The following is a 13599-nucleotide window of genomic DNA, read 5'->3' as shown; positions in this document are numbered from 1 at the left end:
GTAATTAAGAACTGAGCATACTGCCCCACCTGCCCCCATCCCACTCCTTTCTTTGCATGTCTCCACTCTGACTTACATTGCTTTATGTGATGAGAGAGTGAAACAGAATCCTGGGTACTGGCTTGATGGCCTGTAACCCTGATGGCAACACTCTGATTTCTGACAACAAAACCAGATTCAGTCCCAAAGCAGCTGTGTACAGTGATTTGGCTCTGATCTTTGACAAGTCAGAAGAAGCGTCAATATTTACATTACATTTCAAATAACTTCAAATGCATTAGATTAGGTGTCTGAAACTTGCAGACTCCCCCCCCCATTTCTGAAATGATACCCCCTGCTGTACAGTACTCTAACCCAAATAATCAACCATAGAATAACAGCCACTTATGCTAATCATATAACCCAGTGGATGTAAAAGAGTTAGGTTGCAATCCTAACCACACTTTCCTGAGAGTAAACCCCATTGAACAAAATAGGACTTACTTCTGAGTAGACCTGATTTGGATTGTGCCCTTAGACAATGAGAGAGATTCAAGCCCCAAAAAAGCATTTTAGAAATCTTGTGATTCATTAATTAATCAATATCATAAAATTATTTTCCATAATGCATATCTGTCAGGATAGAACCTGCTATTTGGAGTCAGACTGAGATAATAAATTTTAAGTGTTGAAGGATTCTTTGTACAAGAAGAAGTGCCTTTCTCTCCCCCCAAACACACATAAAGTAGCCCATTACCCAGCAATGTTGTTTGTAATAAAGGAGTTACTTGTGCATGTCAAAAACTGATGTCCTAATTGTGGCCGCAGATATTTCAAGAGTGTCCTTGTATGTTACTAGGAAGCAGTAAATAATAATACAGAAATGTTCATCTGTGACCTTGCTGTGTTGTGTTTTTGACAGGCGCTACTTCGGTGAAAAAATTGGCTTGTACTTTGCCTGGCTAGGTTGGTACACAGGAATGCTCTTCCCAGCTGCCTTCATTGGACTGTTTGTCTTTCTGTATGGATTAGCCACACTGGACCACTGCCAAGTCAGGTGAATTAAACTGAAGCATTGCTACTGTCAAGCAAGCGGTCATTCTTATTAACTTCTGCAAAGTCTGGGTACCGGTCATATATGTCTGGGTACCAGTTGTTAAAGCCAGCAGATTAAATGATGGACTCATATTTAAGTACGGCACTTGCTTGCCCCCTCCCCTTCATACCTATAACAGAACCAGTCTAATTCTTATTCAGACATGCAAAATAGTAGGAAATGGGTTTTATGAACTGATGGGAAAGGAAGTTGGCAGTCAAAGACCATTCCACTCTTCTTCCCTTTTCCCACATGCGATGCATGGGACTAACCAAACCTCTGTCTTTCAGGTTCCTCCTTTTCCCAACCATATCTGTTTACTTCCACTTTTCTTCCCTAGCTCTTTTCAACTTGTTTTTTTACCTTCCTCTGCAGGGCAGCATAGGAAGCCTGCTTGAATCTTGACACACTCCTATAAGAAATGTGCCTGTAATGGCACATTACAGGGGCTTGTAATGGTTTTAAAGTCAGGACTTGGGACTGGTTCTCACATGCACTTTCATCTCTTGACAACTGAAGCATCAAATGAATGTGTATGCATGCATGAAACCTTACAGATTTAACACAAAAGATAAAACGTTTGTATATCCTCAGACACAATGCTTTTCAATATCCACTGATACAATTGAATCATCCATGATGCAATCCTAGGCATGTCTATTCAGAAGTAAGTCCCATTGTGTTCCATGGGGCTTACTCCCAGGAAAGTGTGTATAACAGTGGTTCCCAAATAGGACTTTGGGACTTTTTGTCCTATTTGAACTTTGGGAATCCTGTAAGCATTTGCAGGGGAGGGAGCAGCAACATGATTGGGGCGATTGTGTTGCTGCCAGGAGGGAAGGGTTTTTTAAACTTACCTGGAAGTTGCTATAGCTTTCTGAAGAGTCTGGGAAACCTGCGACCCCCTCTGCAGTCCTCCTGGCAGCTCCGAATTGCTGTAAAAAAGAAAAAAAAAACACTTCCTATTTTTGTCACAACAGTTGCAGAGGTGGTTGCAGACACCCCAGACCCACCAGAAAGCCATAGCAACCCCCCAGGTAAATTTTCAAAACCCTTCCCTTCCCAGCAGCAACACTCGTGTTGCTACTGATTTCTAGGCCATTTCCCTTAAAAGGGAACGGCCCTTTTCTGGTTCCCCTGGTGGGTCATGTCCCACTAGCTTGGGAACCACTGATGTATAAGATTGCAGCCTAAATGTTGAATAATCAAAACATTGCACATGAATGAGTGAACCAGTTTGTGATGCCTGAGATAAAAATGTCTTGTTTCAGGTTCCACCATTTCAGATGGCCAAAATTTTCTCCTGCTTACCATCTCACTGTTCAAATTATGAAAGTGATTTGAAATAAGTTAGTTATAAACTAAGTTATTCATCATAATATCTTCTTTTTTTCAGCAAAGAAGTCTGCCAAGCTACAGACATTATAATGTGTCCTATATGTGATAAATCCTGTCCCTTCATGAGGTTGTCAGATAGCTGTGTTTATGCCAAGGTAAAAACACCAGATGCTTATTTCCTTTCAGCATTGCTTTATTTGGAATCCAGAGAAGGCATTGTTTGCCTCTTAAAAACTTTTAGAGGAATTACATTTAACTTTGAGGCAACCAAGTCTAACTTCTTTAAAGAACACATCATATTCCACTTAAGGAATTATTATTAGACTATTCATGAATACAATGCATCATCTCCCCTTCACCATTATTATAGGGTCAATATTCTTTTAAAACCACTGTCTGAGCAGATGCTATAGTTCTAGCTATTGTTTATAGAGCAAGGCTGCCTCCCCTCACTATAAAAGTTCAAGTCAAGCAGCTGGGATAGCTCCATGGCAGCAGCAAAGAATGGGCAATAGATGGCACCAAAGAGGAGTAGGTGCACACACACAGAGACCTGGGAAGGTCCACTGTATAAAATAGCCTATCTAGCCTATTAGCCTTGTGTTTGTGTGTTCATTAACAGTCATGCAAATTACTTCTTGCATAAAAAATTTAAAATGAAAACTGATTATTTCACAGGTAACACATCTTTTTGACAATGGCGCTACTGTCTTTTTTGCTGTATTCATGGCAGTGTGGGGTAAGTCCTGCTTAAAAGACATCAGAACTTTTTTTTTTTTGCTTAGATGGGAGCTCATCTGCTTCATGATTTTAATTATGTTTTCTGAACTCAGTTTTTTTCCCCACATTATAGGTAACCATTCCTAATTAGAAATGTTTCAGAAAAGAAATGCATCCATAAGGTTCATGCAATTCATAGCCATAGTCCATTCATTTCTGAACTCAATTAGCTACTGATTTCCAGCACACATATTTCAATGTCACCTTGGATGCTCAATCATCTACCAATAAAATCTACAATCATTTTAGCAGTATTAGAGAAGTAACAAAAGCTCATTTTTTCTGAAAGAATGAAATAATAAGGTTCTGACTCTCAGACATCCTGCTATGGCGAAAGGCTCTGCTGAAATTGTATGAACCTGCCTCTGTAGTTGAATACAGTTAAATCCTTGCTCAAGCCATTTACAAATGCAACATTTGTTTCAGCCATAAGCTTAGAACTATAAAAGTGAGATATAGCACATTTTCTTCCATATATTTATAATTCCCTAAAGGAGGCTGAAAAACTGCTGCAGAGGAGCTCGGACAGCATTCCTCTTTCCATGCATGCCTATGAATTTGGAATTCAAGTGATAGGTTTGTAATGATATATTTGACTAAAAGTCTTCTACTACAGTAGCCATGCTACTCTGCAGGAAAATGATACATGCTTCTAGACTGGAATGAGAGGCACATAACCACAGAAGAATTTCTCATTTGTTGGTGAGCTTGATTTAAAAAAGACTTTCTTTTATTTTTTAAAATGTATATTAATCAATACAGTCCTAAAGGCACATGCTGCATCCTGTGGTGGGGGTCGATTACCAGGAGGTAAGAAAACACCTTCTGGTAGGCTGCACAATCATCAATGGGTCTCCAACAACAGAAAAGGAGCAGGGAGGTTTTAAAAAGAGATAAGATCCAACATGCACCACCTCCTCCCATTTCCTTGTGTCTGGTTCCTCCTGCTCCCTGCCTCACCCATGACCTGCCCCTGCTGCTGCCTTACTGGTACTAGGGGCTCCAGGGAGGTCACTATCACCTGGACACTGCAGCTTACTTTTTGCAGCAACGGCCCAGCTGTTGTAACTGCTGTAAAACACACCGTGCCTCTGGAACATGTGTTCCAGAGGCACTGTAGGTTTGGGCCATAATTCTCATTCTTATTTGCTGATTTTCTGAAACTTATTAACACAGGTGTAATCATCAAAGAGGTTACCATTTAAAGAAACCTGTTTGTGCACTGAAGAAAATATTGCGTCTTTGTGATGAAAAGATTATAACCCATTTTCTTTCCACAGTGTGATCTCGTATTTATTTTTCCATTCCTCTCTTTTGGTTGTAGCTACTGTTTTCCTGGAATTTTGGAAAAGAAGACGAGCAGTAATTGCTTATGACTGGGACTTGATAGACTGGGAAGAAGAGGAGGTTTGTGTGAATATGTTTCAGGTTTATCAGCCATACAAGAAGGAGATTTTGTTAGGATGACTACAAAATACAATTTCAGCTTTGGGGTAAAACATATATTTTCTCAGCATGGGGTTTACTTGCCTGCCTTACTCTTTCTGAGCCTTTCTGGGCCCTATTATTTTACATGAGCTGAGTTGCTGACAAAGCAGGTGAACAAAAGGAGTTGAGCAGCCATTCCTAAAATAAAGTGATTGGCACTGTGTGAACAAAGTGAGGTGACTAAATGGAGTCAGGCCTACATCTCATTGAATGGTTAACCTCTGTCTAGGTGGCTGTTCCATTTCAGAGTGCCAGCAGGGGCTCACATAGCTGCATTCCTCTGTGCAGAGAATTTTTGGTATAGCAAAACCTAGCATGTCAGAAAGAAGGATAAAGCTAATCTCCCAAAGAACTATTTTCTATGGATGTGAATTTTTGTGTGGGGAAGTAGCCCATTATGTGTGCCTCCCCTTGCAGACTGAAATGGAACAGCCTCAACACACAGGTCTGCGACTTCAGTGGGGACCAAACTACACATTATGCGCTGTGTGTGTATGTTGTCTTTTTTATTGAAGTGCAGCTGTAGGAGGCTTCCAATTTGTCAGTGCAGTGCTAGGGAAAAGTTTATTTACTCCTTTATTTTGTACCATTCTTTCCGGCCTGAATTTCTCTGCTGCTATTTGCCCCATGCAGAGACCTGAATACCCCCCCCCCCATGCAGAACAGCAGCATCCAGAAAATGCTGGCACAGTGCAGCAACAGCACTGGAAAACACAGGAGGGGTCAAAGTGCATTTGGGGAGGTTAGCTAAGCCCCACATGAAAGAATAATGATATATTTTGCACAGACGCTCCCACTTTAAACACACTTTCCTCTGAAGTAAGACCTCTTGGTTTTGGTGGAGTAACCTTTCAAGTACACACCTTAGGACTGCAGTCTTAGTTTGATTTCCAGTTTATGACTGGGCAATTAAGGGGAAGAGGAGGGCTGCTTGCCCTGGAACCAGCAGTGGTGTGATCCAGAATGCTGCCTGATACCTCTTCAGGTCTACCACCTCTGCACTTATTACACTCCTCACAAAAATTTCACTTATTGCACTCCAAATGAGTGCAAATGAAGGAGCTCCTTTGTAAATCAAACCAGAGTTCCTGCACTTCCGTGCTTGAAGAAACCATGCGAGAAGCAAGGTAAGGAGGCTGGTGATGCCTTTTCCACTTGCTTTTAGCAGCAGGAAGTGGATCAGTGCAGTTTGCATCTGCAGTGGGCTGGAGGCAGGCAGTGAGGGTGGCAGACTCTTGCTATGCTGATTATCTAGTTTCTCTCTCCTAATTTTAAGAAGTATGCCTAATTTCAACTGGTGGTTGTTGTGACACAGTGGGCTACAGGAAACTTGTTGAGAGGCTACAAGACATCAGTGGGTTGTGTTATGGGTGCAGTGGGGCTAAGGACACTCCTGGGTCAGGACTCATTTCTTCAGTAAATACTGTAAGGACTCCCTTATCAGAAATGGAACTGAAAACAAATCACTACCAAACTATCTCGTTTTAAGCTGACTTTGAAAAAGGGATTAAGCCCAAGTTTATTCAAGCTGCTATTAATTGCTAACATCTGCCATCAGTCCTCTAGCCTCACTAGGCTTTGCATATTAAGGAATCTGCTGGTGTCATTTTTTTTGAATCTTCTTTGTAGATCTTAAAACAGCCTTGTTCATGAGAGTAAATAACTCCAAGAATTTACTTCTGACTTCCTCATGGACAGCAGCACAGTGCAGAATTGATTCAGAATCCTCTCTGCTCTGTCCCATATAATAGCCATATTTTCCCAACTAGTATAAATCTCAGTCAGTTCTGAGGAACCAATAATAAAGGTTCCAATGGTGTCTTTCTAAAGGGTTTTTCTGCCATTGCTAGAAGCTAAAGAAATCCTATAGCTAGAGACGGGTCTTTTTGGTAAAAACAAAAAATCCCAAATCTCTAAAAAAAAAAATAAAACCATTTTCTAACACCCCTGCATATTCTCTAACATGTCTACATGTGGCTGCATCTGCTGACACTATACCACCTACATTACTTGCCTAGTACACTTTTAAAGCAGTCATAATTTATAATTATAATTTATAAAAATGCACCTTTGGAATAAAAACATAACACCACTTTCTGCACTTCTCATTTTTGTCAAAAAACAAAATCTGCAACAAAACCGAAAAAGTACACCTCTACCTATAGCTCTATGTTGTCTTACTAAGGAGCACTAATGTTTCCTAAGGAGGGGCCACAATGTTATAGGAATTCCTGTTTCCTTGTAGTAGTTGTAAAACTTTCTGCTAATTTCTCTTGAATGTATCTAAAGCAAGGTATGACTCCTCAGTTTCATTAATGGGTCTTATGTTGCTCATGACTAATTTGTCTCTTTGATTTCAATGGTGCTTAGTCATTAACCTTCTTTGGATATACAGGTACAACCTTTTTATACACAAATTTTTTATCTGCGGATTTATCTCAATGTGAATGGGGGGGGGGATTCCAAGTCACACACACCTTTGCCTCCTTTGGCCCGTGTTGGTGTCTCACTTGGTTTCAAGGCAGCCCAAAACATTATAAAAAAACTGTGCCTTGTACAGGCACAGAAGTAGCCCTGGAGCCATGGAAGAGGCTCTGGAAGATTGTGCACCTTGTGCAGGAACAGTAAGTCTCCTTAGAGCCCCTGAGCCATCAAAGAGGCAAGCGCAGAAGACTCCGCAAGAATCCATGAGAATCTTGTGGGGAGAGGGGAAGTCAAAAATCTCTGCAACCAGAACGGGTGCAGCAAAGAGGAGCTCACTCACTCACTCACTCAGAGGGAGATTGCTTTAAAAAACCCAGGGAGCATTTTCTTCCAGCTTGTTTGGTTTGCCTTTCTCAGAACTGAAAATAAGAAGGAAAACCAGGCACCCTCTGCCAAATTCCCCCCTCCTTCAGACTTAGATGCTGCAGGCTCTCTGTGCTCCAGCCTACGCAAGCAAAACAGCCCAGCAAGCAAGGCTTCCGAGCAATCCCAAGCATGAGATTTAGGCTACAATCCTCTCCATGTTTTCCTGGGAGTAAGTCCCATTGACTAGAATGGGACTTACTTCTGCGTAGACATGCAGAGGCTTGTGCTCTGAGGTTGCAATCCTCCCCACACTTTCCTGGGAGTAAGCCCCATTGTCTAGAATGGGACTTCTGAATAGGACTGAGCACAGGGCATAGGAATGAGCACTCAGGCTACAATCCTTTCCACGCTTTCCTGGGAGTAAGCCACATTGACTAGAATGAGACTTACTTCTAAGTAGAATGCATAGGACTGGACTCTTAAAAGCTCAGCATCCCACCTGCGAAACAAGCAGGGACAGAGGATAACGGGGGGGGGGGCTGAGTACAGAGCGGGAGGTGGTGAGGGGGGAGGCGATTGAGAATCACTGCCTTACTTTTCTTCCATCCCCAAGTGTCAGGCTGTTGCACAATTTTCGTAACTCATTGCAATTTGTGTAAAATCACGTGTTTCTGGTTGGCTTAGCACAACACGTTTTTTCACAATCGTGGAGGTCCAGGGAACAAAACCCCTGCGCATAAAAAGGTTCCACCTGTACCTCTCTAGTTTTATTGTTTTAAAAATATCTCTGCCTGCTTTGCCAATTAACTCATGAACCACTAAAAATTACATGTTAAAACTGAAAAGCTTTTATAAATGTCTTTATCTAAATCTGCTTAAAATGTGTTAATATGTTCTTTAGGAAGAAATACGACCCCAGTTTGAAGCCAAGTACTCCAAGAAAGAGCGGATGAATCCCATATCTGGAAAGCCAGAGCCTTATCAAGCATTTGCAGATAAATGCAGCAGAATCATTGTTTCTGCATCTGGAATATTTTTTATGGTTTGAAAAATTTAATTCCTTTCAAGTTGCTTGAAAATGAGACTGACTTATCTCTGGTGGCAAAACAGAATTTATCGCTTACTTTTGTAAGAGTGTTAAGCTGATCCTGTTGCTTAAAATGGTTTGTGTCACCTTCTGACATCTGTTTTATACTGTAAAACACCTGCAACTGAAGTATCTACCGTTTCTCCAAAAATAAGACCTACCCCGAAAATAAGACCTAGTGTGTTTTCTGAGAATTGCTAAAATATAAGACCTACTCCGAAAATAAGACCTAGCTGTGATCAGGGCCGGGACGGGGGGCGGAAGGGGTCCTTGGGCAGGAGCGGGTGGACAACATAACGGGAATGCTGCACTCCTGTGCGCGCCACCTAGAAAGTGCCTGCTGTGCTACCTTGGGCAGAAGACACTGAGGAGGAGCTGAGGTGGGAAGCAGCAAGCGAGGCAACCCTGCCTACCGGGCTCTGAGGCTCTCCACACTTTCCAGGGAGTAAGTCACATTAACTATAAAGGGACTGACTTCTGAGTAGGCAGGCAGGCAGGCAGGCATCCTCCTGGGCACTAAGGGGACACCCTCTCCACACCTTCCAGGGAGTAAGTCCCATTAACTATAAAGGGACTGACTTCTGGAAAAAAAATAAGACCTACCCTGAAAATAAGACCTAGTGTGTTTTTTTGAGCCCCCCCCCCCCCCCCAAAAAAAGACAGTGTCTTTTTTGGGGGGAAACATGGTAGCATCTCATTTACTAGCAAGTTTTACTGACCTAGTCAGACCTAGGTTCTTTTACAAATTCAAAAAAAGGAAATGGTACAGTGTTCCTGAAAGTGTACCATTTCAATATACAGGTAGGAGATTTCACACTCAAGGTGTCCACCTCATCACCAATTCTCATCAGAGGGGAAGTGTTCATGCTTAGTTTTAGTGCAGGTTAATAGTGCCATTAATGTTTCATGGCCAGATCTTGAGACCTCTATGTATGCATTGCAAGATCCATCCGCTATTCTGAGATTAAATTCAGAGAACGGGATGGCCCTCTCCACAGTCCTATCTGAAAATCTGGAGAAGTACAGATGCAATATCTAATGCTTTTCTCTGGAGTAGAAAGTAGATTTGTTTATCTGTATTCACAGGTTGAGAAAAGTACTGATTTGTAATGTAGGCAGCCAGAATAACCAAAATTACCATTAAAGTCTTGAACTCCATTTTGCCAAGGCATGTCAGCCTTGAAAGAGCTTTAAAAGGGCATTTCCTTTGCAAGGAGGTGGATGGACCTTTCTAAGCAACCGTAGACTCCTTAACCATAATTTGGAAACAGTTTTCTGCAAATTATATGCTGAGAGCAAGTTGTAAATGTCACTCTACAGGCTTCCTTGTGTTGTTTGGCTTTGACTTGCTTCTTCTTCCTAACAGGAAGTGACCCACTCTTTGCTTTTGTTGCTCCATCACACATATTGACAGTCATAACACTTTCCATTTAAGTAAGTGCTTTATCATCTGTAGGTCCCAGAGCACTTTGCACACGTTATACACTTGAGTCTACCCAAGAAACCAGAGACCATTATTATGAAAAGTGATAGCTGTTGACTTAGCTTGAACTAGCTTGGGATTTGAGATCTTTTTGTATCATTGTGTTGTTGGCAACCTTCAGTCTCGAGAGACTATGGTATCGCGCTCTGAAAGGCGGTTTTGGAACAGCGTCTAGTGTGGCTGAAAAGGCCAATTCAGGAGTGACAATCCCTTCCACAACAGGAGCAAGTGCAGTCTGACCCTGGTCTGTCTCCCTGGCTATGGGCCTTCCTTCTTTGCCTCTTAGCCTCAGACTGTTGGCCAAGTGTCTCTTCAAACTGGGAAAGGCCATGCTGCACAGCCTGCCTCCAAGCGGGCCGCTCAGAGGCCAAGGTTTCCCACTTGTTGAGGTCCACTCCTAAGGCCTTCAGATCCCTCTTGCAGATGTCCTTGTATCGCAGCTGTGATCTACCTGTAGGGCACTTTCCTTGCACGAGTTCTCCATAGAGGAGATCCTTTGGGATCCGGCCATCATCCATTCTCACGACTTCTCCGAGAAGAAATGCTCAGCATAAGAGATTTGATGTACTCAGCAGAAGACCATACTTCAGCAGGGCACTTATGCATATTTCTGAATCCAAGTTTATTAGAGAAGCAATTAAGCAACTGTTGGTTTATTGCTTTGCTGAACCTGAGCCTAGTTGAAACTTTTAGAGAAAAACTGTGGACAATCAGCAGAGATCTGATTTCTCAGGGCTAAACAAGAATGGAAGGAGAGAACTGCAGTTTTCTTTAAGTATTGTTCCATCTATAGAAACATAAAAATGTCCCTTATTTTTTTAATATGTATTTTTTTATCCTCTTGCTCTTTCATGAGGCTCCCATTGAGAATCCCATTCTCCCTGCTTAACTTCAGCAGCATCAGATCCTCACAGACCATTCAATAGGCATCCAAATATTGCTTATTCTAATGATTGTACCATTAAGGCAGAGTTGTCTAATTATGCCAATTAGACTTGTGGACACAAAGAACAAAGTTGTCTTTGTGTTCATTGAATAGTATCATGGGATGAATAAACGTTTATAAAAAATTATGAAATCCTGTAATAAATCAGAAAAAGCTTAATTATTTGGTTAACACCCAAATAAAGAAAATTACAGCCTGATCCTATTGGCCATTTACACCGGTGGAGCACATGTTCCACTGGCGAAAACAGGTTTGCGGCACCAGTTTCCAAGAATGGAGCCAACTGAACCAGACAGTCAAATGGGAAGTTTAGAGCAAACTAAAAGGGAATCACCCTGATTCAGCTTATGGAGCCAAACATGGCAAAATTATTATGATTAGGTATATAGAGCCATTGGCATGCATGCAAATTAAGAGACTGAGACAAAAGCAAAGGCTCAGCAAAGCCCCTGCCATAAGTCACCACTGTTCTTGAAGATTTGGAGGCCACAGATGAGCTCCCCACATACTGACTGCATTAATGGAATTCAATCCTTTGAGCTAATGGCTTTCTCTGAAGCATTGCCCTCTCCCTCTCCTTGATCACTGCTGCGCCCTCCTTGATGTCTACATTCTTCCCTGTCCTCAACTCTTGACTTGTTTGTCATGCTCTCTGTTCACACCACTCATCCCTAGCCCTGGCTTAGTCCCTTCACTCAATTACCTTTGCTCATGCTACCATGCAGGTGAATGGAGGAGAAGAAAAGAGGTGGCTGCATCTACTATGAATTCTTCTTCTTCTTCTCACCTGCTGTCTACCTATCCAACAACACTACTACAGTTTCCTAATATGCACCACTCTAGGAATTGCAACAGTTCTTCACTTCCTTTGACTCCCTGCTTAAGTCTTCCTCTTTTCCTCCCTTTCTCACTCTCTTTCCAAGACTTCAGTGCCATCTTCAGTTACAAAATTGAGACCATCTATTCAATCTATTTCAATCTCTTTTCCTGTTCCTGTTTTCTCTTCAGCCTTGACTCCTTCTCCACCTTCTTCAACCCTTTCCTTTCTTCCCTTGATGAGATACCTATCCCGTTGTCCTCGTAGAATCCTTCACTTGCCCCTTTGATTCTATTCCCTCTTGACTTCAAAGACATTCAAGTCCACCAGTGTCCTCTCCTCTGCACTTCCTGTTTCACTCCATTCCCTTCTTTCTTTACCAATCCAGGAGTAGGAGGAAAAGGAGGCACAGTGGTGGTGGGTGGGTGGAGCCATTTGATCCTATCCCTGCCAATCTGCTGCCTGGAGTGACTATCCTGGGTAACAGGAATCTTGATGCATATTTAATGAAAACATCAGTAACCCATAAGGGAAAAAAAGACATGAATTGGGAATTGCAACAAAATGCACATGTGCAGCAGTCTGAGCAAAGTCAAGATATCAACAGCAGAAGACGAGGTTGTCATTAGGACACTAGTATTAAATCATATCAGACAATGCAGAACACCAAGAGTCCCTTGGCCGACTTCTACCTTCTGGTACTTTGCATGTCTACATCCAACAGCACCTGCAAGAGAAGAACATGTTGCCATTGGGGTTGATGCTTTGAGTGTTATTCTTCTGTTACTGAGAAATGCAAGAGTTGATCACAATGACTGTAAAGCTTTTCAGTCTTAATTATCTGTTTCCCCTTCTTTCCTTTAGATCTGTGTGGTGATTGCTGCTGTTTTTGGCATTGTTATTTACCGTGTGGTGACTGTCAGCACTTTTGCTGCCTTTAAATGGGCTTTAATCAGGAATAACTCTCAGGTTGCAACTACCGGAACCGCTGTGTGCATCAACTTTTGCATCATCATGCTACTGAATGTCGTAAGTAGAGATAATCATATCTGGGTCCATTTCATTAGCTATGATTTGACTTTTGGGTTTTTCTTTCTTTACTGCTGCTCAGTTTTCTCTATTTGGAAATCGGCATTCTCAATACTATTTATGATTACCAAATATTGGATCAGACCAAAGAGTCATGTAGTCCAGTATTCTGTTTCTTACAATGGACAACCCCATGGCAGACACTGAAGGCATACCATTCTCCCACCATTGCTACCTCACAACTTTATTTTCTTCTAAACCTGGAGGTAGCATATAATGATCATGACTAGTTCCACTGAATGATCTCTGATTCTAGTGGTGTGAGAGAGGAAGTTGTCCCTCTTTCCACCCTCAACACATCATGCATGATTGTACAAGCTTCAATCATGTCATCCTTTAGTCATCTTTTTTTCTAAATTAAAAAGCCCCAGATATTGTGCTTTTTCCTTGTAAGAAAGGTGCTCCAGACCCCTCAATAAGAACATAAGAACAGCCCCACTGGATCAGGCCATAGGCCCATCTAGTCCAGCTTCCTGTATCTCACAGCGGACCACCAAATGCCCCAGGGAGCACACCAGATAACAAGAGACCTCATCCTGGTGGCCTCCCTTGCATCTGGCATTCTGACATAACCCATTTCTAAAATCAGGAGGTTGCGCATGGCTTGTACCCCATAATGGATTTTTCCTCCAGAAACTTGTCCAATCCCCTTTTAAAGGCGTCTAGGCTAGACGCCAGCACCACATCCTGTGGCAAGGAGTTCCAC

At 42.1% G+C, this 13599-nt stretch overlaps 1 protein-coding gene across 5 annotated transcripts in view; it reads left to right on the top strand.

The window, feature by feature from the left end:
* ANO4 (anoctamin 4) overlaps positions 1-13599 on the top strand; it is a 121327-nt gene that overhangs the window by 73266 nt on the left and 34462 nt on the right. For 4 of the 5 annotated variants that reach the window (XM_066633243.1, XM_066633245.1, XM_066633242.1 and 1 more), the window contains 6 exons: positions 902-1036; positions 2472-2568; positions 3092-3152; positions 4518-4600; positions 8373-8513; positions 12669-12833. In XM_066633243.1, the coding sequence (XP_066489340.1) occupies positions 902-1036; positions 2472-2568; positions 3092-3152; positions 4518-4600; positions 8373-8513; positions 12669-12833 (682 nt within the window). The remainder of the gene's footprint in view (positions 1-901; positions 1037-2471; positions 2569-3091; positions 3153-4517; positions 4601-8372; positions 8514-12668; positions 12834-13599) is intronic. The other variant, XM_066633246.1, reaches the window with a different exon arrangement.

The sequence above is a fragment of the Tiliqua scincoides genome, chromosome 7 (genome assembly GCF_035046505.1).
Source record: "Tiliqua scincoides isolate rTilSci1 chromosome 7, rTilSci1.hap2, whole genome shotgun sequence".
NCBI classification, from domain to species: Eukaryota; Metazoa; Chordata; class Lepidosauria; order Squamata; family Scincidae; genus Tiliqua; species Tiliqua scincoides.
This window is presented reverse-complemented; position numbering and strand designations above follow the sequence as displayed.